This window comes from Bubalus bubalis, chromosome 7 (assembly GCF_019923935.1).
Source record: "Bubalus bubalis isolate 160015118507 breed Murrah chromosome 7, NDDB_SH_1, whole genome shotgun sequence".
Classification (NCBI taxonomy): domain Eukaryota; kingdom Metazoa; phylum Chordata; class Mammalia; order Artiodactyla; family Bovidae; genus Bubalus; species Bubalus bubalis.
In genome coordinates this window covers 98,083,487-98,111,383 of record NC_059163.1, presented here as the reverse complement: position 1 = coordinate 98,111,383, position 27,897 = coordinate 98,083,487, and the positions used below count along the sequence as shown (strand labels likewise).

At 38.1% G+C, this 27,897-nt stretch overlaps 1 protein-coding gene across 4 annotated transcripts in view; it reads left to right on the top strand.

The window, feature by feature from the left end:
- Positions 1 to 27,897, top strand: part of BANK1 (B cell scaffold protein with ankyrin repeats 1) — a 317,845-nt gene that overhangs the window by 103,600 nt on the left and 186,348 nt on the right. For all 4 annotated transcript variants that reach the window (XM_006070968.4, XM_006070969.4, XM_006070967.4 and 1 more), the window contains 2 exons: positions 2,037 to 2,176; positions 17,757 to 17,862. In XM_006070968.4, the coding sequence (XP_006071030.2) occupies positions 2,037 to 2,176; positions 17,757 to 17,862 (246 nt within the window). The remainder of the gene's footprint in view (positions 1 to 2,036; positions 2,177 to 17,756; positions 17,863 to 27,897) is intronic.

Here is a 27,897-nt window from a genome sequence, read left to right as displayed (position 1 = left end):
AGAGAGTTCCAGAAAAACATCTATTTCTGCTTTATTGACTATGCCAGCCAAAGCCTTTGACTGTGTGGATCACAATAAACTGTGGAAAATTCTGAAAGAGATGGGAATACCAGACCACCTGACCTGCCTCTTGAGAAACCTATATGCAGGTCAGGAAGCAACAGTTAGAACTGGACATGGAACAACAGACTGGTTCCAAATAGGAAAAGGAGTACGTCAAGGCTGTATATTGTCACCCTGCTTATTGAACTTCTATGCAGAGTACATCATGAGAAACGCTGGGCTGGAAGAAACACAAGCTGGAATCAAGATTGCCGGGAGAAATATCAATCACCTCAGATATGCAGATGATACCACCCTTATGGCAGAAAGTGAGGAGGAACTAAAAAGGCTCTTGATGAAAGTGAAAGAGGAGAGTGAAAAAGTTGACTTAAAGCTCAACATTCAGAAAACAAAGATCATGGCCGCTGGTCCCATCACTTCATGGCAAATAGATAGGGAAACAGTGGAAACAGTGTCAGACTTTATCTTTTTTGGGCTCCAAAATCACTTCAGATGGTGACTGCAGCCATGAAATTAAAAGATGCTTACTCCTTGGAAGGAAAGTTAAGACCAACCTAGATAGTGTATTCAAAAGCAGAGACATTACTTTGCCAACAAAGGTCCATCTAGTCAAGGCTGTGGTTTTTCCAGTGGTCATGTATGGATGTGAGAGTTGGACTGTGAAGAAAGCTGAGTGCCAAAGAATTGATGCTTTTGAATGGTTGTGTTGGAGAAGACTCTTGAGAGTCCCTTGGACTGCAAGGAGATCCAGCCAGTCCATTCTAAAGGAGATCGGTCCTGGGTTTTCATTGGAAGGACTGATGCTGAAGCTGAAACTCCAGTACTTTGACCACCTCATGCAAAGAGTTGATTCACTGGAAAAGACCCTGATGCTGGGAGGGATTGGGGGGCAGGAGGAGAAGAGGATGAGATGGATGGATGGCATCACCGACTCAATGGACATGAGTTTGGGTAAACTCCAGAAGTTGGTGATGGACAGGGAGGCGTGGCGTGCTGCGATTCATGGGGTCGCAAAGAGTCGGACACGACTGAGTGACTGAACTGAACTGAACTGAATGCTTAAACCTTTAGAACTTTAAAATATAACGTTTCATCAGGTGGTTTCATCAGATGGCTTGTACTTAATGGCTTATTCCAAACCCCAGAAGTTTGGGTGACAATTTTTCAGGAGAATCTAGGAAATCTCTCTGTGACAAAGAGTGAGAGTGTTTGAAGCGTGCTCTGTGAATGAGTTTAAAAAGCTGAAATTTGTTTACTTTTGTTACAATAAAACACAACTTTCCTTTGAAGGGATTATTTGGCGTTATCCTTCCATGGAGGGCACAGCAGTCTTAGGTAACTGTATATTTGTTGATGTGTTACAGCAGAATTTACAATGCGGTATATCCATCAGTCACTTTGAACAGCTTGTTCACAAAAAGGCTGAATGGTTGGTATAAATGGCATTCAAGTAACAGGGTACTAAACCTTCCTTTCCTGAGGGTTTTTCATTGTAATCAGTTGAATAAAAGTTTTTGTAATTTCAATCAACTCTACTCTTTCTTTTACCAAACAATTTTTTAAAACTTTCCAAAAATTATTGGGAACTTTCTTTCTCAGATTAATAACAAATCCCTAACTTTTAATGAATAACGTTACTGTTCTAAATTCTGAAATATTACATAGAAATGATTATAGATTACCAAAAAAAAAAATGGAGGTTAGAGGGTAAGGAGAAAAGATTTATTGCTTTGCTTTTATTATAATTTTAATGTATGTCTTTATCTGTTAAGTTTTTTTAAGCAATTACGTGCAAAAGTATACATTTTGTTTTGTGATTTCTAACAGCTAAAGATAAAAAAGAAAACAATTACATGTTAAAAGTTAGTAAAATTGTTATGAATTCTTAAAACCTCACTTCATATTCTCTATGAGATGTAATAATATGGTACATGCATTTATATACTCAGCTCCTCGTATCTGTGTTTTTTCAGATTTTCCCGCTGGCTCTGTCAATGTTGATGTCTACTGTGACGGAATCATTAAGGCCACAGCAGAGATTAAATACTATACAACCCCGGAGGCTATGAAATGCCTGTTGGGAGCTGCAGGTCCCCGAGATGATGTGTACCAGGTAAGTTGATCTTTCCATGAAGTCTGTAATAAGCCTAAGAGCTAATGTAGAATAAATGAATGCATACTTTAGTATAAAGTCTGAATGCTGGTTGAATAAAATGAATTAGTGATCAATAGGAAAGGAAGAAATTGACCTCTGTGATGCAGAAATGTAGATAAATTAGTTAGTATCCGTCAAGTCATTTCAGATGATGTCACAACAGGTTATCCATTACAAAGTATTAAGGCTACTCTGATGGGCTCATTTTAAAGCTGTTACAGACCAAATAAAGACAAAAGGATTAAAGAGAACTCTTAAACAATGAATTTTCTCTTTAGCCAAATGTAGGTGATACAAAATAAAGTTTTGAAGTTAAGGATTCAGACAAGTCAAGAATACCACCTAAACAGAAGTGTGTGGTGTTAACCTGGAAATTATTGTTTTCATGAGGACATTTCCAAGCTTGGTGTATTTTTTTTCTTAGTTTCATTTATCACTCTCTTCTGACAGTGAAAGTTATTTCTTTAAATTAATAACATTTGTTTGAAATTCCAGAAAAGCTAAACTTTTCTGGAAACTCTACAAAGAGGAGTTTTCAGGGTTTTTTCACTGGTGTGACACAGTGGTATTTGGTAGTGATGACTTGCTGTGGAGTTTACAGTCCTGTCCAGGGCCCTCAGTCTGGACATTTTCCAGTGTATGGTAGATACTGTGAGTGCCCTGCCCTGATGGACAGAGAAGGTAAAATGTGCATTTTGATTCATTGTAAGCCATTCGTTTAATTTCTGCATTTTTTTTTGTTGTTGTTACATGATCCACTTTTAGTAGAAAGCTTGTTTAATGTGGAACTTCTTTATATGCTTATTACATCAAATCTTCACTGAAAAAACTGTCATTTCATTTAACAGCTATTTGATAATTAGAATTACAACCTTGCTTAATTACCTTGGTTTTTCTGGGGGAAGGAGTAGGTAGACCAGAGGAAAGGTGAAGAAAGAGGTAGTTGAACTGTGCATGTCATCTTTAGATTTACCACAAAACACTGCCTTAGGTTTGTAACAAAACCATCAACGATAATGATGACAGGTTGTCAGGAAGCCTTACTGTTTAAACTAGTTTGGAATTGGTGGCTTTGTTATTTGTTTTGTGTGACACATATTTTTTCTATTAGAATTCTCCTTTATGAATGATATATTTTAGAACAATGGAAAAGGTTAAAATATCCTAGAGAATAGAGAGTAAAATACCATTTGTCAAACTGAGGAGCCTGAGGACATTTGATGAAATGTCTATATTGTAATTGCAAAGCAAAAATAAAAGTAACAGCTTGAAATACAGATTTTGTTCATTTTCCTGTGATGTCTACCTTATTCTACTTTAAAAACTTTATTCGTTACAAAAGGACTAATGAAGCATTATATTGCATTATAAGGTATTCAGTCAGCATAGAAGTAAAGTAGTCCCCCAAACACATTTTTCTGTTGATTTTGCCTTTGGGGAGCAAAAAAAATATATTTTGTGTATAGTGAAAATGAAATGTAATTTATGACCCAAACAGTTTTTCAGAATGTTTCAAATATCCAAGTCATGATTTCTTCTGTAGCTTTGAATGAACACAAACTTTTTTTGAGTAGTTTTTCGATAACTAGAAAAATAATCTGTTTCATTGCTACCCTTAGTGTCAGAAATGAGAGGTGAGGAAGGGTTCTGTCCACTGAGCCCTGGTGCCTAGTGAAAGGGGGACTGCAGGCAGTCACAGCTTGATTCAGGTTTTCACTCCTGGGAGACACTTTAAACCTGAGGTCTGAGTCCTGAGGTAGAATTATTCTAAGTTGATGACAGTAGACTACAGCTTGGCAAGAAACATTAAGAGATTTGGATTAATATATACAACTTAAGATATTTTAGAGTTTCTGCTGCTGACATAAGAAGACCTATACATGTTGTGGATTTAAAGTAAACAAATTCTGAGACTCAGATTTCAGACCAGACCAAGTGACACCATCACAATCCTGATGGAAGGGAAAGCTGCGTGTCACTCAGTTTCCTTTACATCTTGGACCAATGGGTTTCATCTCATCCATTGGCATCCAGACCATGTGAGGTGTCCCTACCATGAATTTGCTGAGATGGTAAAAATCAGACTCCACCCTTGATTAAAAGGAAGGAACTGCAGGGTCACAAAGGAACCTTGGTGTGTTTTAGGGTTACTTGGCCTCAGAGGACGTGTCCCAACCCACATTGTGCTTCTCCTTATGGGCTTTTGTTTGCTCCTTTTGACATTTTGCTTTGCTCTCATGTAGGTTATATTCTGAAAGTTGCAAAAAGTTGTGCTTTTCCTCTCCAGCATACAACACTACTGTTTCTTTCATGTGCTTCTCAACTACTTAAACTGGGAAATTTGTGTATGTCGCGGATAGTCCACTGACCATCTCTACTCAAAGAACAACATACATTGGAATTTTATTCACCAAACTTATTGTATATCTGTGAGGACATATACCAGTAGATTTAAGGGTTGTGTGTGTTTTTTAATATTCTACCGACTTAGCTGATCAGATCAGATCGGTCGCTTCAGTTCAGTTCAGTTCAGTCGCTCAGTCGTGTCCGACTCTTTGCGACCCCGTGAATCGCAGCATGCCAGGTCTCCCTGTCCATCACCAGCTCCCAGAGTTCATTCAGACTCACGTCCATCGAGTCAGTGATGCCATCCAGCCATCTCATCCTCTGTCGTCCCCTTCTCCTCTTGCCCCCAATCCCTCCCAGCATCAGTCTTTTCCAATGAGTCAACTCTTCGCATGAGGTGGCCAAAGTACTGGAGTTTCAGCTTTAGCATTATTCCTTCCAAAGAAATCCCAGGGCTGATCTCCTTCAGAATGGACTGGTTGGATCTCCTTGCAGTCCAAGGGACTCTCAAGAGTCTTCTCCAACACCACAGTTCAAAAGCATCAATTCTTCAGTGCTCAGCCTTCTTCACAGTCCAACTCTCACATCCATACATGACCACAGGAAAAACCATAGCCTTGACTAGACGAACCTTTGTTGGCAAAGTAATGTCTCTGCTTTTGAATATGCTATCTAGGTTGGTCATAACTTTCCTTCCAAGGAGTAAGTGTCTTTTAATTTCATGGCTGCAATCACCATCTGCAGTGATTTCGGAGCCCAGAAAAATAAAGTCTGACACTGTTTCCACTGTTTCCCCATCTATTTGCCATGAAGTGATGGGACTGGATGCCATGATCTTCGTTTTCTGAATGTTGAGCTTTAAGCCAACTTTTTCACTCTCCTCTTTCACTTTCATCAAGAGGCTTTTGAGTTCCTCTTCACTTTCTGCCATAAGGGTGGTGTCATCTGCATATCTGAGGTGATTGATATTTCTCCCGGCAATCTTGATTCCAGCTTGTGTTTCTTCCAGTCCAGTGTTTCTCATGATGTACTCTGCATAGAAGTTCAATAAGCAGGGTGACAATATACAGCCTTGACGTACTCCTTTTCCTATTTGGAACCAGTCTGTTGTTCCATGTCCAGTTCTAACTGTTGCTTCCTGACCTGCATATAGGTTTCTCAAGAGGCAGGTCAGGTGGTCTGGTATTCCCATCTCTTTCAGAATTGTCCACAGTTTATTGTGATCCACACAGTCAAAGGCTTTGGCATAGTCAATAAAGCAGAAATAGATGTTTTTCTGGAACTCTCTTGCTTTTTTGATGATCCAGCGGATGTTGGCAATTTGATCTCTGGTTCCTCTTCCTTTTCTAAAACCAGCTTGAACATCAGGAAGTTCATGGTTCACATATTGCTGAAGCCTGGCTTGGAGAATTTTGAGCATTACTTTACTAGCGTGTGAGATGAGTGCAATTGTGCAGTAGTTGGAGCATTCTTTGGCATTGCCTTTCTTTGGGATTGGAATGAAAACTGACCTTTTTCCAATCCTGTGGCCCCTGCTCAGTTTTCCAAATTTGCTGGCATATTGAGTGCAGCACTTTCACAGCATCATCTTTCAGGATTTGGAATAGCTCAACTGGAATGTCATCACCTCCACTAGCTTTGTTCGTAGTGATGCTTTCTAAGGCCCACTTGACTTCACATTCCAGGATGTCTGGCTCTAGGTGAGTGATCACACCATCGTGATTATCTGGGTCGTGAATATCTTTTTTGTACAGTTCTTCTGTGTATTCTTGCCATCTCTTCTTAATATCTTCTGCTTCTGTTAGGTCCATACCATTTCTGTCCTTTATTGAGCCCATCTTTGCATGAAATGTTCCTCTGGTATCTCTGATTTTCTTGAAGAGATCTCTAGTCTTTCCCATTCTGTTGTTTTCCTCTATTTCTTTGCATTGATCACTGAAGAAGGCTTTCTTATCTCTTCTTGCTATTCTTTGGAACTCTGCATTCAAATGTTTATATCTTTCCTTAGCTGAAATGATATACTAAAAGAGCTATCTTGAGTTTTCTTGTAAATGTTAATGGCAGATGTGATTTAAGTAATCCTTAAAATTAGTAATTAGATACTTCCTATAATCATTTCAAAGCTTAACATTCTGGAAATTTGAGGAAAGGAACAGTAATGAGAAATCTATGGATTTTAGTTTTCAGTAATCCTCAAATTTGTGGTAAGAGACTTTCTATTATCATTTAAAAACTGTAGGGCACATAGCAAAATGATCATTCTGTGAATTTGAGGAAAGAAATGATAATGAGAAATTTTATTTTCTTAGTTTATTGTGAAGATGTCTATTAGGTTTCAGAAGACTTTAGCTAAACCAGCTTACCTAATTGCTTCCTAAATCATTTTGTATTGTTTTGCGTAAATACTAAACCCCAGCACATAGCCTCATAAAGGGAAATTTCCAGACCATCACCTAGAACAGTGAATTCGGATGAAAAAATCCAAAGCCCTATTTGGGAAGATAATTAGAATTCAAGTATTAGTGCTAGAAAAACTAGTAACTCCTATTTAACTGAGATAATTAAACCTTTGAGACTTCCATCTTATTTACAAAATTATCTAGGGGCAACAATAAATTTAACTTTATATAGGAACAACTAGATATAATATAAAAACCAAACTAGGTCAGAATGCTAAACTATAATAGCAATTATTGATCAAAGCGTTAGGCTCATGTTTATCAAGAGAGGTTTTGGAGTTTTTATTAGTTGTAGTTCTTATTGATTAAAAGGTATATTGTGATGAATATGTTTATCATCGTGCATGTTTTACTTTATACCTATTGAAATCTTATTTTCATCTTCGTGTTAGGTGTGCTTCATTGCCACTTTTTATTAAATTGTATGTATTATCCAATCTTTGGTTTACTGCCTACAAATATTTAATACACTGTGCAGCCAAATAGGGTTGAAGTGGAGGATATGGACTAAGAGAACTCTCACATCATGAGGAATTTCCCAATTTTTTTTTTTTTAGTTCCTTTACAGATTGGTTTCTTCATTAAGTTAAAGCTTAAGCATTAGTGGTTATCTCCCTTAAAGAGGTCTTCAGAAGATTCTTGCTACTGAAAGAAACTGGGAACTTCCAGGCCTCTTAACTTTTCCTTTTTTTTTGAAAGTCCTTGCTTCTCTCAAAAGGTTGATAAACACACAGGGCTTCAGGGTCCTACATATTTTCCAACACTGACTCCTCCACAGCATGCCTCCTTGTCTCCTTAATTTCCTCCATTATTCCTGTGTTCCAGCCACCCAGGATGGAACCTTCTTTAAACACACAGTAAGCCATCTACCCGGAGAAAGCGATGGCACCCCACTCCAGTACTCTTGCCTGGAAAATCCCATGGACAGAGGAGCCTGGTAGGCTGCAGTCCATGGGGTCGCTAGGAGTCGGACGCGACTGAACGACTTCACTTTCACTTTTCACTTTCCTCCATTGGAGAAGGAAATGGCAACCCACTCCAGTGTTCTTGCCTGGAGAATCCCAGGGACGGGAGCGCCTGATGGGCTGCTGTCTATGGGGTCACACAGAGTTGGACACGACCGAAGCGACTTAGCAGCAGCAGCAGCAGCAAGCCATCTACCCTCCACTGTCTCATCGTTAGGGCATGGCATTGTGTTTTTCATCTTTGCATACTCAGTTTCTTCACGTAGTTTTAGTTCCTGATGCATGTGACACAACTGATACTTAGGGTTTAAAAAAATGAAAAAAGAGTGATACCTTTTTTCCTAGTGCTATTTAAAAAAATAAGTGAAAACCTATAGTATAAGTATACAAATAAGACAGAAATGAAATCTTCCCTTTTAAAAATTATACTGCTATTTATTTATAAAACTGAATAAATGAATCTGATGTTTATGAAAGTAAGAAACTCTCAGAGGTTCACAATGCTAGGCACATTTGTACTACAAACCTTCCTTCACATCCTACCTCAGTCATGAACTCCATGTACATATACTTCATTGTTGTTCAGTCACTAAGCCGTGTCCGACACTTTGCAACCCTGTGAGCTGCAGTACATCAAGCTTCCCAAATATACTTCATTACTGACTTTTAATGGCTGTAAATTTTTGATTCCGATCTTGCATTTCTTATGAACGTTAGGGAGAGGTTTATTACTCAAAAATGCCTAAGGTCTTACCTCTCTCGAAAGGCTGCTTATTCTCTTTCCTTTTTCCTACTGGACTGTGGCAGTGTGGTATAAGAGAAATAGTTCTAGATAGGGCAGGAGCAGGAGTTGGATTCTTTTATTAAGTAATCACTTCATGAGAGCTCATTTTCCCTAGTGCTAAAGGAATTCCCTCCTGTGAACAGTGAAGAAATTTAAGTATATGATCTCCAAGGTCATTTCCAGCTCAAATATTCCATAATTGTAAGTCAAGGAAAAAAAATGCTTATTTAGATTGAGAGCTATAACCATTCTCCGTTAAAGAGGATTGACTTGCAAATATATGGGCTTTCCATATAGCCTTTATTTCCATTTTATTTGTACTGATTCTTAATTCTACCCCCAGAGAAGGAAGTGATTCAAGTTTCATGTACCTTTGATCGGTTTTATTACTTGTCTTGTATTTCTGAGCAGAGATTTGGACTGTAGCCCACCAGGCTCCACTGTCCATGGGATTCTCCAGGCAAAAATCCTGGAGTGGGTTGCCATCTCCTTCTCCAGGGGTTCTTCCCAACCCAGGGATAGAATCTGTGCCTCCTGTGTCTCCTGCTTTGCAGGCTTTTGAAAGATTCTTTACCCACTGAGCTATCAGGAAGAAAACCATTAGAGATTTTTAATCAGACAAAGAATAGTCAAAATGCAATTTGAAGATGTATTTCTGGATTCATTTTTCCTATTGTTTGTTCTCCTAATTGGAATAGACCAATAAGAGTAAAACAAATCTTTTGAAGTTTAGATGTGACATTTCCTGTGTGCTATGTCTCTACTTGTGGAAACGGTCAAGCAATGGTAATGATGCCTGATTAGGATAGTTCAGACTTAATGATTATACTCACCTCAGTTACAAGTCATTGACTCAAACAAGAGCACACAGCTAGTACACTCATCCATTTATTTAGAGAAAAACAAGTAAATCAGTTAGCTTTAATGGTAGATACAGCAGCTGTTATAAGAAAAAAAGCATTTCTGAGCACAGAAATAGCCAGTGACATAACTATACTGATGTTTCTCTACAATTCTTGATCTTATATGCCATCTTAGTCCATTTTCATAGTTATTGGTCCCATATGTTTTAGTTTATGTTTAGCTACTATTTATTTTTTTTATTATTTTTTTATTTTATTTTTAAACTTTACATAATTGTATTAGTTTTGCCAAATATCAAAATGAATCCGCCACAGGTATACATGTGTTCCCCATCCTGAACCCTCCTCCTTCCTCCCTCCCCATACCATCCCTCTGGGTCATCCCAGTGCACTAGCCCCAAGCATCCAGTATCGTGCATCGAACCTGGACTGGCAACTCGTTTCATACATGATATTTTACATGTTTCAATGCCATTCTCCCAAATCTTCCCACCCTCTCCCTCTCCCACAGAGTCCATAAGACTGTTCTATACATCAGTGTCTCTTTTGCTGTCTCGTACACAGGGTTATTGTTACCATCTTTCTAAATTCCATATATATGCGTTAGTATACTGTATTGGTGTTTCTCTTTCTGGCTTACTTCAGAATGTATTTTGTTAATGACTTCTTAATTTATAGTCTCTGCTCACTTGATGAAAATAAATGCTTCCTCAGTGTTTTATTCCTCCCAAACTAAAGTGTCTGTCTTGCAGCTTACATCCCCTTTCTTCTTGTCAAGCTGGGGCTGGCTCTGACTGCCCTCTGCAGAGGATGTCTGTGTGCTGATGTGAATGGTGTCTATAACAACCCCATCCAAGTACAGCCTCCTGCTTTTACTGTCTAGTTCTTTAGAGCGTTCAGATCTTCAATCATAATGAGCATTTGTAAACAACCCTAAGAAACAAAGCACAAGTCAAACACCGTTAACAAGGTTCCTTCGTAGGTTTATTCATATAAACACCAAAGTAGGAACAAACCCCAAATATTCCATACCTCTTCAGAAATTAGAAGACTAAAAAACCTTGTGGAAAAAATGTGTTTGTTTACGTTTACTAAAAGTCATTATACATTCTTATGGTTCTCTTTATTAAGTAGTATTAATAATAAGATAAAGAAATAAAGTAGAATATAATTTGGGAAGTTTAAATTGTGTTTAGCATTCATGAAATATGCTTCTACATTAAACCATATCAAGACATAGGAAATTAAGTAATATAAATCTTTAATAAGGAAAATTAAACTTGTAAGAACTTATTATTTTTCAGAGATCAGCCATTTAGTTTCATCAACCTTATTAAGTATCAACACACAAACAAATATACATCAGTTATGCACAAGTCCCTCGCAATAAATCTGATGAACATTTTTAAATTTAATGTAACTTGAATTTTCAGCAGCAATTAACACCATGGAACAAACTTACTGTCTTGATTTAATTTTTTCCCTTAACTTCCAGGAAGACATGTGTTCCTGGTTTTCTTCCTACATCCTTTGCCTTTCATTCTCAATATCCTGTGCAATCTCTTCATTGTAGATCTATAAAATAAAATTTTAAACCTATCCAGTTTTGATTCTTAGACACCTATATTTTTGATGGATATTTCCTCTGCGGTTTATCTCATTGGCTTATGAGTTATACACCAACTGTGGATTTCCTTTAAGCCTATCTCTCACTGTTCTCTAACTCATGAAATTACATCATGGTCAATCTAGTTTAAAAGCCAGAAACACAGGACTCTCCTCATACCTTGCACTCCCTCAGCCTACAAATTCAATCCATTATTAAACCATATCAGTTTTACTTACTAAATATTGCTCACTTCTCTACACATCTCTCTAGTTCTGACACTTTAGTGAACCTTTTCTTCTTGCCTACACTGCTAGACTAATCTCCTAACTGGTTCCCAACTGTAGGTTCCGCACACACCCTACTTATCTCAAGTCCCTGGACTGTGAGGTTATTTTAAAAAGAATGATGTCAGCATACAATTCTCTTGCTCAAATACTTCAATAGATTCCAGTTGTTAAATGGATTAAAAAAATCATTAGCATGAAAAATATGGCCTTGATGTCACTGTCCCCTCTCACCTTCCAACATAATCTTTTTAATAAAATAATTTATTTTTAGTTGGAGGATAATTGCTTTACAATATTGTGCTGGTTTCTGCCATATATCAACATTAATCAGCCATAGGCATATGTATGTCCCCACCCCTTGAACCCCCTACTCCTCTAAGTTGTCACAGAGCACCAGATTTGAGCTCCCTGCGTCATATAGTAAATTTCTACTAGCTGTCTAGTTTTACATATGGTAATATATATGCTGCAGTGCCACTGTCTCAATTTCTCCCACCCTCTCCTTCCCTCTCTGTGTCCACAAGTCTGTTGTCTATGTCTGCGTCTCCACTGATGCCCTGCAGATAGGTTTATCAGTCCCATCTTTCTAAATTCCCTATATATGTGTTAATATGAGATATTTGTCTTTCTCTTTCTGACTTACTTCACTCTGTATAATAGGCTCTAGGTTCATCCACCTCATTAGAACTGAAACAAACGTGTTTCTTTTTATGGCTGATTAATATTCCATTGTGTATATATGTACCACAACTTTTTTATCCATTCATCTGTCGATGAAATCTAGGTTGCTTCATGTCCTGGCTATTGTAAATAGTGCTGCAATGAACATCGGAGTATATGTGTCTTTTTCAATTATGGTTTCCTCGGGTATATGCCTAGTAGTGAGGTTGCTGGGTCATATATAGTTTTATCCTAGTTTTTAAAGTAATCTCCATATTGTCTTCCACAGTGGCTGTATAAATACATTCCCCACCAACAGTGCAGGAGGATTTCACTTTCTCCACACCCTCTCCAGCATGTATTGTTGTAGAATTTTTGACGATGGCCATTCTGACCGGTGTGAGGTGATACCTCATTGTAGTTTTGATTTACATTTCTCTAATAGTGATGTTGAGCATCTTTTCATGTTTGTTCAGTTCAGTTCAGTTGCTCAGTGGTGTCTGACTTTGTGACCCCATGAATCACAGCATGCCAGGCCTCCCTGTCCATCACCAACTCCCAGAGTTCATTCAGACTCACGTCCATCGAGTCAGTGATGCCATCCAGCCAGCTCATCCTCTGTCGTCCCCTTCTCCTCCTGCCCCCAATCCCTCCCAGCATCAGAGTCTTTTCCAATGAGTCAACTCTTTGCATGAGGTGGCCAAAATAATGGAGTTTCAGCTTTAGCATCATTCCTTCCAAAGAAATTCCAGGGCTGATCTCCTTCAGAATGGACTGGTTGATCTCCTTGCAGTCCAAGGGACTCTCAAGAGTCTTCTCCAACACCACCGTTCAAAAGCATCAATTCTTTGGTGCTCAGCTTTCTTCACAGTCCAACTCTCACATCCATACATGACCACTGGAAAAACCATAGCCTTGACTAGATGGACCTTTGTTGGCAAAGTATGTCTCTGATTTTGAATATGCTATCTGGGTTGGTCATAATTTGTCTTCCAAGGAGTAAACATCTTTTAATTTCATGGCTGCAGTCACCATCTGCAGTAATTTTGGAGCCCCCCAAAATAAAGTCTGACACTGTTTCCCCATCTATTTCCCATGAAGTGATGGGACCAGATGCCATGATCTTAGTTTTCTGAATGTTGAGCTTTAAGCCAACTTTTCCACTCTCCACTTTCACTTTCATCAAGAGGCTTTTTAGTTCCTCTTCACTTTCTGCCATAAAGGTGGTGTCATCTGCATATCTGAGGTTATTGATATTTCTCCCGGCAATCTTGATTCCAGCTTGTGCTTCTTCCAGCCCAACGTTTCTCATAATGTACTCTGCATAGAAGTTAAATAAGCATGGTGACAAAATAAGCATGGTCAACAAAAGAGTCTGAAATGCAGTAGTTGGATGCAATCTCAAAAATGACAAAATGATCTCTGTTCGTTTCCAAGGCAAACCATTCAATATCACAGTAATCCAAGTCTATGCCCCAACCAGTGATGCTGAAGAAGCTGAAGTTGAACGGTTCTATGAAGACCTACAGGACCTTTTAGAACTAACACCCAAAAAAGATGTCCTTTTCATTATAGGGGACTGGAATGCAAAAGTAGGAAGTCAAGAAATACCTGGAGTAACAGGCAAATTTGGCCTCGGAATATGGAATGAAGCAGGGCAAAGAATAATGAGTTTTGCCAAGAAAATGCACTGGTCATAGCAAACACCCTCTTCCAACAACACAAGAGAAGACTCTACACATGGACATCACCAGATGGTCAACACCAAAATCAGATTGATTATATTAGCAGCCAAAGATGGAGAAGCTCTATGCAGTCAACAAAAACAAGACCAGGAGCTGACTGTGGCTCAGACCATGAACTCCTTATTGCCGAATTCAGACTTAAATTGAAGAAAGTGGGGAAAACCACTAGACCATTCAGGTATGACCTAAATCAAATCCCTTATGATTATACAGTGGAAGTGAGAAATAGATTTAAGGGCCTAGATCTCATAGATAGAGTGCCTGATGAACTATGGACAGAGGTTCATGACATTGTACAGGAGACAGGGATCAAGACCATCCCCATGGAAAATAAATGCAAAAAAGCAAAATGGCTGTCTGAAGAAGTCTTACAAATAGCTGTGAAAATAAGAGAAGTGAAAAGCAAAGGAGAAAAGGAAAGATATAAGCATCTGAATGCAGAGTTCCAAAGAATAGCAAGAAGAGATAAGACAGCCTTCTTCAGCGATCAATGCAAAGAAATAGAGGAAAACAACAGAGTGAGAAAGACTAGAGATCTCTTCAAGAAAATTAGAGATGCCAAGGGAACATTTCATGCAAAGATGGGCTCGATAAAGGACAGAAATGGTATGGACCTAACAGAAGCAGAAGATATTAAGAAGAGATGGCAAGAATACACAGAATAACTGTACAAAAGAGATCTTCACGACCCAGATAATCATGATGGTGTGATCACTGACCTAGAGCCAGACATCCTGGAATGTGAAGTCAAGTGGGCCTTAGAAAGCATCACTACGAGCAAAGCTAGTGGAGGTGATGACATTCCAGTTGAGCTATTCCAAATCCTGAAAGATGATGCTGTGAAAGTGCTGCACTTAGTATGCCAGCAAATTTGGAAAACTGAGCAGGGGCCACAGGACTGGAAAAGGTCAGTTTTCATTCCAATCCCAAAGAAAGGCAATGCCAAAGAATGCTCAAACTACCACACAATTGCACTCATCTCACACACTAGTAAAGTAATGCTCAAAATTCTCCAAGCCAGGCTTCAGCATACATGAACCGTGAACTTCCAGATGTTCAAGGTGGTTTTAGAAAAAGCAGAGGAACCAGAGATCAAATTGCCAACATCCACTGGATAATCGAAAAAGCAAGAGAGTTCCAGAAAAACATCTATTTCTGCTTTATTGACTATGCCAAAGCCTTTGACTGTGTGGATCACAATAAACTGTGGAAAATTCTAAAAGCAATGGGAATACCAGACCGCCTGACCTGACTCTTGAGAAACCAATATGCAGGTCAGGAAGCAACAGTTAGAACTGGACATGGAACAACAGACTGGTTCCAAATAGGAAAAAGAGTATGTCAATTTTAAAGATAAGTGTTACTCAATTTAAAAAGAGAAACTAAACTATTTGTCCAGACTTCTTTCCCCAAACTAGCCTTTTCACTTAATTTGTTCAGTCAGTGCAAAGGCTAGTTTGGGGAGTGAACTCTCCTCATGAATAGATGTGCACTTTTCTAAATCACAGTGATTGTATTTCGTGTGTTATATCTGAGGGTGCACATCAATTTATTTAAACTCCTAAGTAGTTCTGTTGGGTAAGTATTATTAAGGTCCACAACTAATGAGTCCTGAAGCAGGCATTTCAACAGAGGTTTCTCAGGTCTCAAAATATATTTTCTTCCTGGTATAATTGTTTTCAAGTTATTTAAAGATATTCTACAGCTACATGAATACCTAATCAATATAAATTCAAAACATTTGAAGGAGGTGTTAAATTGCATTGTTTTATACTCTTAATATTTATTTTTGCATATGTGGTCATGACATGTTTGAAATTCTTAGAACTGACTCACTTAAAACTTAGAAAAATTAATGTGACAAAGGAAAATATCTCTTTCATCTTAGCCCAATTTACTTGTTTATTCTTTTACATTAAGTGCTTGAAGTTGAATACTTATAAAGTAAAAAGCAAAAGGCTTTTTATAACCAGAAAATATTTGTTCTGTTCTCTGTCATTCTCTTTATAAGCTGTAGGAGGAAATTTTGTTTAAGATATGTAAACTATGTATCAGATTTTCCTTTAAATGTCTACTGTGGCTGGCTTTCATAGCACACATTATGAACAATGGAATAAACGAAGTGAATTTTATTTTCTTTTACTAGTGAAACTTAAGGAAACATAGAAATTTGTTATAAGAAAAACAAGATGTTTTTAGTTCAACCATTGCTTTCCTTTTTAGATGCCTGAAAGTAAAATGCTGCAAATGATATATTTTGTCTCCTATTTTGAACATTTCACAGTCTTCCTATGATTATTTCACTGAAATCATTTCTCCTGTCAAGATTCTTTACTACTACTGTATTTCTCTACCAGATTTTAAAAAATAACTTAGTATTCTGTAGTCAACCTTAGAGGTTTATTCATTCAACATCATTATTTTAAAACCTTTTTCCTTGCCTCTTGTCAGCTATTAAAGGTGGGAAGACTGGGTTTTTGTATTTTTAACCACCCTTCTAGTTAGATATGGGCTTCGCAAGTGGCTAAAACAAACAAACAAAAAAAACTGCCTACCAATGCAGGAGATGCAAGTTTGATCCCTGGAACAGGAAGATCCCCTGGAGGAAGAAATGGCAATCCACTCCAGTATTCTTGCCTGGGAAATCTCATAGACAGAGGAGCCTGGCAGGCTACAATCCATGGGGTCGCAAAGAATCGGACAATACTGAGCCACTAACACTTTCATTCTGCTTTGCGTTACATGGCTATAACTTTCATCCTTTCTCTTCACTTCTAAACAGGACTTTTAGAAAATCCAGAAAGGCTTGAACCACTTTATTATTTGAGGTATGCAGATTATTGAAAAACGAAGAAATAGAGTAACATCATTTTTTTCAACCCAATCATTTAATTTCTGTGACTTCATATTGGCAGTCTATCTAATTTACTTGGAAATCATTTCAAAAGTCTTTGGTAGATATTTTTGTTCCATAATCCTCTCTCCTCCCCATGGCTTTTGTTCATTGGCCTACTTTCTCAGCTTTAGTCATCTAGGTCACAAGTCAGTTTAATCCCAGCCATTGCTTCACAAAACACAATTTAAAAGAAATGGTAGCTTTTGCAGTCCGTTATATCATTGGTAGTACAAGCTTGACCAGTAGCTCCTCCCAAAATGTTCAGATTAGGGAAATAAAGTTGATATATAATTATTTTATATCTACAGGGGAAAAAATAGGTCAAGATGAATATTCACCCTCACTTTGACACAGAAGTAAAATAATCTCATTTCTGACCCTTAAATTGAAGAATCAGATTCATCATTTTATCTCATTTATTAAAATGAAGCATATATTTTAACAGAATTTATTATTGAAACAAATTACAGTGTTATCATTGACTTCATATAAAACTCTTCTAAAATTAGTCAATTTTCAAGTCGATTAGCTCATCCAAAGACAGTGAGTGAAAATTGCTCAGCCCATGGAATTATCCAGGCCAGAATACTGGAATGGGTAGCTTTTCCCTTCTCCAGGGGATCTTCCCAACCCAGGGGTCAAACCCAGGTCTCCCATATTGCAGGCAGATTCTTTACCAGCTGAGTCACAAAGGAAGCCCAACCAAAAGCAAAGACTTATTTCTTGCATTCATTTTTCTATCATTCTAATAACTGGCTTTTTTCCAAGTCCCTAATATTTTGTATTATTATTTTTTAAAAGTTGTAAGGATTATTAAAGGTTACCCAGTATTTATCCCAGTCAATAATTTTTATTATATTACACTAAGATGTTTCTTTGTAAATAATTAAACTAACAAAACATTTCCTTTTCATTTGAAAACAGAGTGACATTGACGAACTTGATGATATTCTCACATCCACATTCAAACATGAGATACCATACTATGAATTCCAATCACTCCAAACTGAAGTCTGCCCTCAAAAAGAATGTGAGTATTTTCCAACTGCATCAATTATTCTTTTTGTCACATTTCACTCTATATAACTGCTTAATAAATATTATAGCAAAGAATATAGAATTGCTGATGAAATGTTTTCAAAAACTCCCATCCTCTGGTGAGAGAGCTGGTTTTTAGTCTAAGGAAATATTTGGATAATGAATGAGGAAAATTGTTCATCATAGCATTATTTATAATTACCAAAAATGGAAATAACTCAGTCCTTTAAAGATAAGTAATTGATCAAATAAATTTTGGTACATATGTTAATGCAACCATCATAAACAAATTTTATTATAAACTGATTTGCTGACCGGAGTGATGCTTTGATTTATACATAATCGAATAAAAGTAGGATATATAGCAAGAGATAGAGTGTGAGCGTGTTTAAAGAGGTACATATGTTTAATAGCATATGTTTGTGTGTATATATATAAATGCACACATGCATATATATGTGTATATATACATATATAAATCAATAGTCTGAACAGATATGCATCTGCTAACAGTTATGCATGGGTTCTGCTCTTTCAGGGATTACATTTTTTCATTTTTCTAAATCTTTGTTTTCTACAGTGACTGCATATTATTTTTATCAAAGAAATATACATGTACATATATATAAAGGAAAATATATATAGGAGCTACTATAATAAAAAACCATACTTCTAAATGTCATTACAAGCTCAGCAGCATGCATTGTTTATTGCTTATTCCTGTGTTTTTTGTTGACACACTGTTTCTAATACAGTTTTATGCTCAGTATGCAAACACAATGATGGAGATGTAATGGTGAGTAAGACAGGCATGGCTACAGGACATGAGAGGTCTCCTATAGGTATACTGTATGGCTGATGAGCAGAGGTTTTCTTCGGTAGAGTTTCTGTGCTATTTGAAATAGTTTTATCATCAGGCTGTCAGGCCTGAGGGAAGCAGGAAGAAAAGAATAGGAGCCTTAAGGCACAACTGATTATGATTCACCCAGATGTGCTAGAACGTGCATTACGTGTGGTAAGGCCACATTGTGGGGACAGGGCAATGGTAGGCTGCTTTTGAATAAGTAATCTTGTGAGAATAATCCACATTTATTTTATTTCCCATATACATTTTAACAATACACAGTTCACTTACAAAAGTTAGACATTAGGTTGGAATAGAAAAGGAACATGACATGATCCCTTACTTAAGATACTCATCGTTTAACTGGGAAAACAAGATACTATGTATGTAATCATACTGCTACTGCTAAGTCACTTCAGTTGTGTCTGACTCTGTGCGACCCCATAGACGGCAGCCCACCAGGCTCCCCCGTCCCTGGGATTCTCCAGGCAAGAACACTGGAGTGGGTTGCCATTTCCTTCTCCAATGCATGAAAGTGAAAAGTGAAAGTGAAGTCGCTCAGTCGTGTCCAACTCCTAGCGACCCCATGGACTGCAGCCCACCAGGCTCCTCCATCCATGGGATTTTCCAGGCAAGAGTACTAGAGTGGGGTGCCATCGCCTAAAAAATGTGCCACACTTCATGAAACTGATTACACTGACAATAGAATTTTAGGGAAAAGCTGTATTAGTTTTCAAGATGTGTTTCCTAAAGGAAATAGGATTTTACCTAGATCTTAAATGATGTGTCTCAATGAGAAAAGAGAAAGGAAACAGGAATTCTAAGGAATAGAAAGTGTATGTAAACGTATGAAGATGAAATGATGACACAATTTTTACAAATTCCCTCAGCATTATATTTGTTTGTGAAATGAGAATTGTGGAGTTGGAGAGGATAGGATGTCTTTGGTCTCTCATTTAGAGATAAAGAATTCTAGGTAAGTTTAAAAGTGCTTCTTATTCTCTCATTCATCTTGAAGGATCTGAATTTTAGAGTTGAAAGGATGGAATAGACTTGGTCCTTTATTTTTTTTAGGAAAAGGATTCTTTATAGTTTAAATTGAAGCCCTGATAACGTGGATCTGATTCTAGGTATGGGGAATAGTTAAGCTTATGCTTTTTAAACAAACTTCCAGGTAAAACTGATGTTGCTGGTTTTCAGACCTTGAGTATCAAGGGTTTAGAGCAGTGGTTCTGAAACTTGGTGCATATTGTAATTAGCTACAAAGCCTTCAGATATCCTATGCCCAAGCCACACCTCCAAATTAATAAAGAATCTTTGAGTGGATTCCAGCTATCAGTACTTTTTCAAGTTTTCCAGGTAATTCCAGTGGGCAGCCAAGTTCATCAGTCTCAATTGTTTCACTGTATCAATATTGCAGACCTGCCAAATAATTCATCTTCATATTGATCTTTGACACCAAGAAAATATTACTCTCTTTATTAAACTTTCTAATTTATTAATTAGAAAGTTAATAACATATGAAAACTTTAAGCCATTATTAGACTGTAATGATTATTTTGTATTTGGAAAAATATTTTTATGAAACAATTGCAGTTTTGAAAAGAAGTTTAATATAGTCTAGGATAGTTCAATATAATCTAGGTAATTCATTCAAAAACCATATCATTGGTTATTGCTAGGTGGCAGAGCTATTAAACCTACAACAGAAGCAAACATAACATTAGGCTCTAAACCCTAGAGGAAGTACAAAATAACATAATACAAATTGCATAATAAAATATGCAACATAGACATGAATATGGCTGAACTCATGTTTTGCTTGCCTCATTGGCCCTATAATCTTGACTCAGTATCAGCTTCAAAATATCTGATCATTAAGACCTTACATTTTCATAATGTTCAGGATGAAAGGATGATAAGATTTGCAAAGCCTTTTATACATGGAATGGAATTAATGATATGTTGTTGAAGAACTTCTATAGAAACACTACTAGAGATATATGTAGTATAGTTCTACATAGAAAGAAATGTTTTCACAAATTAGAAATTACTAATCTTACTCCCTGAGAAGAAAATTAGGAACAAAAAGAAGCAATATCAAAGGTATTTTGCAAAAAACATTTTTAAATGTTTTCCCCAAATATGAATTTCACAATGCCTGAAGTTCCATGTACCTCTTTCAGTTCAGTTCAGTTGCTCAGTCGTGTCCAACTCTTTGTGACCCCACCAACTGCAGCATGCCAGGCCTCCCTGTCCATCACCAACTGCAGGAGTCTACCCAAACCCATGTCCATTGAGTCGGTGATGCCATCCAGCCATCTCATCCTCTGTCGTCCCCTTCTCCTCTTGCCCCCAATCCCTCCCAGCATCAGAGACTTTTCCAATGAGTCAACTGTTCGCATGAGGTGGCCAAAGTACTGGAGTTTCAGCTTTAGCATCATTCCTTCCAAAGAAATCCCAGCTGATCTCCTTCAGAATGGACTAGTTGGATCTCCTTGCAGTCCAAGGGACTCTCAAGAGTCTTATCCAATACCACCGTTCAAAAGCATCAATTCTTTGGTGCTCAGCTTTCTTCACAGTCCAACTCTCACATCCATACATGACCACTGGAAAAACCATAGCCTTGACTAGACAGACCTTTGTTGACAAAGTAATGTCTCTGCTTTTTAATATGCTATCTAGGTTGGTCATAACTTTCCTTCCAAGAAATAAGCGTCTTTTAATTTCTACCTCTTTAGTTTTCATTTTAAATAACCTGAATAGAATATAGGGGCAATGAAGAAATCAATGCAAAAGGAAAGAAATTGGGGAGATTATTCCTCATTCTGACATGAGAAGTAAAAGTGATAAGAAAATAATTGTAGTCATGTAAACACTTCAAAGTAGTTACAAATGCATCAATGCTAAAATAAAAACAGGAAATTAGGAACAGATTTACACATAACACATTATCAAAACTTGTAATGATTGAGTAAACTGGAGTTTTGGCATATAAACTGCCTGTAATGTTATAGATTCTTCCAGTTCATTTTTTTGATAACACAGCTTCCAAGTATAGGTTTTTTCTTATATCCTCCCAAGGATATCTTTTGCATATTCTCAGGTAAATTTCATGAGCTGATGGTTTTTCTGTTGTTGTTCACTCAGTCATGTCCAACTCTTTGCAACGCCGTGGACTGCAGGACACCAGGCGTGTTGTTCACTATCTCCCAGAGTTTGCTCAGACTCATGTCTATTGAGTTGATGACACCATCCAACTATCTCATCCTCTGTCGCCCACTTCTCCTCCTTCCCTCAGTCTTTCCCAGCATCAGGGTATTTTCCAATGAGTGGACAGTTTGCAGAAGGTGGTCCAAGTATTGGCACTTCAGCTTCAGCATCAGTCCTTCCAATGAGTGTTCAGGGTTGATTTATTTCCTTTAGGATTGACTGGTTTGATCTCCTTGCTGTCCAAGGGACTCTCAAGAGTCTTCTCCAGCACCACAGTTCAAAAGCATCAATTGTTAGGTCCTCAGCCTTCTTTATGGTCCAGCTCTCACATCCATACATGACTATTTTTTGTGTATCATTACTAAAAACAAAAATAAACCCTCATGAATTCTTAGCAGTTTAACACACTCTGCATTATACTAGGTACTCTTCTAGATGCTGAGGGAGGTAGAGGAATGTGAGATAAATAAATAAAACCCATACACTCAGAATGCACCCAAGAAGAGAAAATAAAATCACAAAAATTAGTATCACTAATATAGTGTGTTTTTCCTCTACTAATAAGAGCTAATACTTGCATATTATGTACTCTGCATTAAGAATAATTCTAAGAACCTCTCTTACTTTATATTATTTAATTCCTCTCAACAAACCCATGGTAGGTACTATTTTCAAACCTGATTTACAGATGAGGCATTGAGAGTTTCTATCATTTGCTCAAATGGTGGCAAGGCTGGAGTGAATCCACTCAGCCAGCAGAGGTTATTAACCACTCCTCGGCCACTGCCTCCCTATCCACTGTGATGAGCTGTGGCTCTCTGAGGCTCAGGAGCCCCAGAGAAAGAGGGACAGTTGGAGTTAGCTTCTCGGGTAGGTGACCTTACTGAAGAGGAAAGGTTATGAATTATTTGTGCTGAATTATTTAAATTTATGGCTTTAATTAATAATTTATAAAGGCAAGTTTGAAATTATCTCAGATACTCTTTATGGTATTTTTTGCAATCCCCAAAACATAGTGATTTTTGTTTCATAGCATATTTTTTCTTCAAATCACCACTTTTGCCTCTGAGGGCAAATGCTGTCCTTTAAGAAGGAGCCCTGTCCATTTTGTTCATGAATTTATTCCTAATGCCTAAGAGAGTCTCTAGTATTCAATAAATATTTACTGTATTAATTTGTTGATGGCAATGAAGCTAACCATAGATTAAAATCAATAAAACCCTGGTAAGCATTAGGTACTCTTGCCTAGAAAATCCCATGGACGGAGGACCCTTGTAGGCTACAGTCCATGGGGTCGTGAAGAGTCAGACACCACTGAGCGACTTCACTTTCACTTCTCACTGTCATGCATTGGAGAAGGAAATGGCAACCCACTCCAGTGTTCTTGCCTGGAGAATCCCAGGGACTGGGGAGCCTGGGGGGCTTCCGTCTATGAGGTCGCACAGGGTCAGACATGACTGAAGCGACTTAGCAGCAGCAGCAAGCATTAGGTATCAGACTAGTATTATTCTTGTTTATAGGAATATAGGGCAGCTTATCTGGCTTCCCAGGTGGTGCTAGTGGTAAAGAAACCACCTGCCAGTGCAGGGAGACATAAGAAATGTGGGTTCAATCCCTGGGTTTGGGAGATCCCCTGGAGGAGGGCATGGCAACCCACTCCAGTATTCTTGCCTGGAGAATCCCATGGACAGAGGAGCTTGGCAAGCTGCAGTCCACAGGGTCACACAGAGTTGGACACGACTAAAGCAACTTAGCCTGCAAACAAGGCAGCTATTTAGAATATCACTTTCTTTTCTTTTCCTTTGTTTTCTTTCATCTTCTACCTCTTATCTGTGACATCTGCCATTACCAGAAAGAAAAATTGGCACATGAGCCTTCTGAATGTGCTGCCCTGAACTGTACGGTGGCTCATGCTCAGTCGTGCCCGACTCTTTGCGACCCCGTGGACTGTAGCCCTCCAGGCTCCTCTGTTGGGATTTACAAGGCAAGAATACTGGAGTGGATTGCCATTCCCGTCCCCTGAACTATCTGTGCTCAAATGATTGAGACACATATGTTCATCTTCTCTGAGCTGACACACAAAAAAATGTAGGTTTTTCAGGGTCAAACATAATACGTTTAAATCTGTAAGTTTATCACAGGATTAGGGAAAACCTGTGATACTCTCCATTAGGAACTGGTAACAAGAAATAGTCTCTGTAACATTCACTCATTTTATTAAGAAAAATGCACACGTGGGTTAGCCTTGATTACACATACACACACACACACACACACACAGCATAAAGGGTTTTTTTTTCTTTTTTTAATTATAGATTGACTAAGTTAATCCTTAAGGAACCCCCTGTTACTTTTGCAGCTGTTGTACCATGATAATTTTCAAACCTAGAGTTTCTATCCTCTGAAACGCTTGACAGGTCCAGAAATCCCCCAGACCGCTCAACTACTAACCTATCTGGAAACAATATTCATGAAGGGACTCCTTTGCTCTCTGGGTTTTGCCTTTACCAAATGATTACAGAATATCTTTTTAGTGTTACTGCAGGTGTGAATATTCACTGCATTTAGAACTTGGTTTTTTATGTCTTGTTATAGTTTACCAGACAGAGAAGGCAATGGCACCCCACTCCAGTGTTCTTGCCTGGAAAATCCCAGGGACGGGGGAGCCTGGTGGGCTGCCGTCTATGGGGTCGCACAGAGTCGGACACGCCTGACGTGACTTAGCAGATAGTTTCCCAGAACCACTGGAGTCATTTCCCTCATTGAGTTAGGATTCTCCAGAGAAACGGGATCAAGGGTATGTACTAAGAGAGAGAGACAGTAAAAGGTTTACTTTAGGGAACTGACTCATCTGATTGTGAGGCTAGCTATTCTGAAATCGGCAGGACAGGCCAACAAGCTGAAACTTCCAGCAGAAGTTGATGTTACAGCCTTGAGTCTGAAGGCAGTCTGTAAACTGAATTCCTTCTTCTCTGGTAAACCTCAGTCTTTTCTCCTAGGGCCTTCAACTGATTGGATGAGATTTGCCCACAATATGGAGGGTAATCTGCTTTAAAGTCCCTTATGTAAATATTAATCACACCTAAAAAATACTTTCACAGTAACCTCAAGACTGGTGTTTGACCAGACAACTGCTCACAATAACTAAGACAGTTGACTCATAAAATTAACCATCACACTCACCATCCTTCTACTGTTCAGAGGTCAGCAGCTCTAAAAGACTGTATTTACCCATACACATTTAGGGATCCCCCAACAATCTGTTTGAAAAATCTTGGTCAATAGATTTGCAAAGCAGCAGTATCCAGTTGATAGAAAAATTTCTCAGAATATCCTATCCTGGTTTAGACAATAAGGATGTGTTGGTAGCGTGGTAACAGCTATCATTTGGGTCATATTTGTAATATTAACTCTTGGTCAAGGAAAAATAGATATTGCTAAGAGTCTAAAGACATGCTGAATTGTGGAGTTATTACCACTTTCTTGTTTCATGAGAGTGCCTTTTGGTTTAACACCATTTGTTTAGTATAGTAAGTGAAATAATTGCCTCCTAATGGTATTCACTGGAACAGGAAATGGCAACCCACTCCGTTATTCTTCCCTGGGAAATCCCATGGACAGAGGAGCCTGGTGGGCTACAGTTCATGGGGTCACCAAAGAGTTGCTCATGACTTAGCAACTAAACAACAACAGCAATAACAAAGATATTCACATCCTAGTCCCTAGATCTGTGAATGTGTTACCTTAAATGGCAAAAGAAACTCTGGGACCCTATTTCAGAATACTTCCTCTTCCACAAAAAAAAAAAAAAAAAAAAAACTGTTCTGTGGTGATTATTAATGTTTAGTGACAGGAGCTAAGTTTGTAATCAACATGCTCCATTCAAAGACACATTTATCTAATATACTTTCAGTTCAGTTCAGTTCAGTCGCTCAGTTGTGTCCGACTCTTTGCGACCCCATGAATCACAGCACACCAGGCCTCTCTGTCCATCACCAATTCCTGGAGTTCACTCAGACTCACGTCCATCGAGTCAGTGATGCCATCCAGCCATCTCATCCTCTGTCGTCCCCTTCTCCTCCTGCCCCCAGTCCCTCCCAGCATCAGAGTCTTTTCCAATGAGTCAACTCTTCTCATGAGGTGGCCAAAGTACTGGAGTTTCAGCTTTAGCATCATTCCTTCCAAAGAAATCCCAGGGCTAATCTCCTTCAGAATGGACTGGTTGGATCTCCTTGCAGTCCAAGGGACTCTCAAGAGTCTTCTCCAACACCACAGTTCAAAAGCATCAATTCTTCGGCACTCAGCCTTCTTCACAGTGAACTCTCACATCCGTACATGACCACTGGAAAAACCATGTCATATAATTCTACTGCCAGCAGCCACCCCATCAACACTCCTGCTTGCACTTCTCCATGACAATGAAATGTTACCTTCTTTAATGAATACCCCTTCTTTTCTACCTCATAAGTTTGTAGCCATAAACCTGAAATGTTATCTTAAATCCAAGTCTTTCCTTCGAAGCCTGAAAAGCCTTTTCTTTTGAATGTCTGATATCTCAGTCCTTGCGCATTTTTACTGCCACCTCTCTAATTCATTCAGGCCATCAGTTATTCCTCCTTCATTCTGAAAAAGCTTCCTAGCAGGTTTCTCTAAAATATTTTACCTTTCTTTCCAGCCATCCTACATGTAGATGCTTCCCTAATCATTCTCATATTTAATTTATATTCTGCCCATGCACTACATATGACGATATTCCCAAAGCTCTAAGCAGCCCCTTTATTGCCCAAATTTCCAAGATTACTTTCCTGCCTTAATTCACTATTATCAAAATTATTTAATATTTTTTTAAATAAATCAGGTTCTCAAGACTATAAGAAGTCCTCAAAAAATACCAAATGCTCCTAACAAAATCTCACACATTTGTCAGATATGTTGATTTACTACTTGGTAGCACACATTCTTTGGCTTTCTGTGTGAAACCCATACAAAGGACAGTGGGTGACTTTCTACCTGGAAGGCACGACCTGGAGGTAGAGTAACTAGACATTTGATCCCAACCCAGCCCATCTTGTTTCCATACTCTTAGTGTTCCAAGTTTCCTGGATCTTTTTAGACTCTTTCTTGGCTTCTTTCTAGGTTCTTGGTCCCTTTGCTGTTCAGAATCAGAAGCAAACATACTGGTAATTTTCAAAAGGTATTTTTTAAATGAACATAGGAACAAAATACAATCACACATGCATATAAATAAAGTTTCTAGAGAGATAACAAACTGCACCAAAGAACTTTAATATTCCATTATTTCCCTTGTTTGCTTAATTTACGCTATCAAGATTCTAGAAATACAGTAATCTCAGCAGTATTATTTTTTGCCTGCAATTCTAAATAGGTTATGTCTACTCTTTCAACAGGATAGGAAGAGTGACACCTCATATGTTGCATATGTGCTCCTCCAAAGCGATCAGATTCATAAACCCAGTCATGCACTGTCTTATAGAGCCATAGAAATAGTAACATTTCATCCGACTCCAAACCCTATGATGAAAGGAATAAGAATGAAAATCATTACCTTTATTCAACTTTGCAAATATCATCCTTACCACCTTAGTTGGTATCTGATTAGCATCCAGGGAAAATTACCCTAAAGCCATCTGTGGCATGGCCTCTAGCCCAGAAGAGTATCCTAAGTCCTACAATTCTGACCCCAAACTTATAATTTTATAAATGAAGAAATAGAGGTCCAGGGAAATGACAGACCTTTCATAAGTACCACAGATTTAGTGGCTGAGCTGAAATTAGAAGGCAGATCCCCTGACTTTTTATCTTCTCTGGTATGTGCTTCATTGTTTTGTCCATCACACACTGGGGGAATAAAGATTTACTATTCCAGATAATGATTTAAGAGAGCAGAGGATTACATGCATGCACTTCCAGTTTGCATATGCATCTTACTTTAAAAATTTTAAAGCGAAC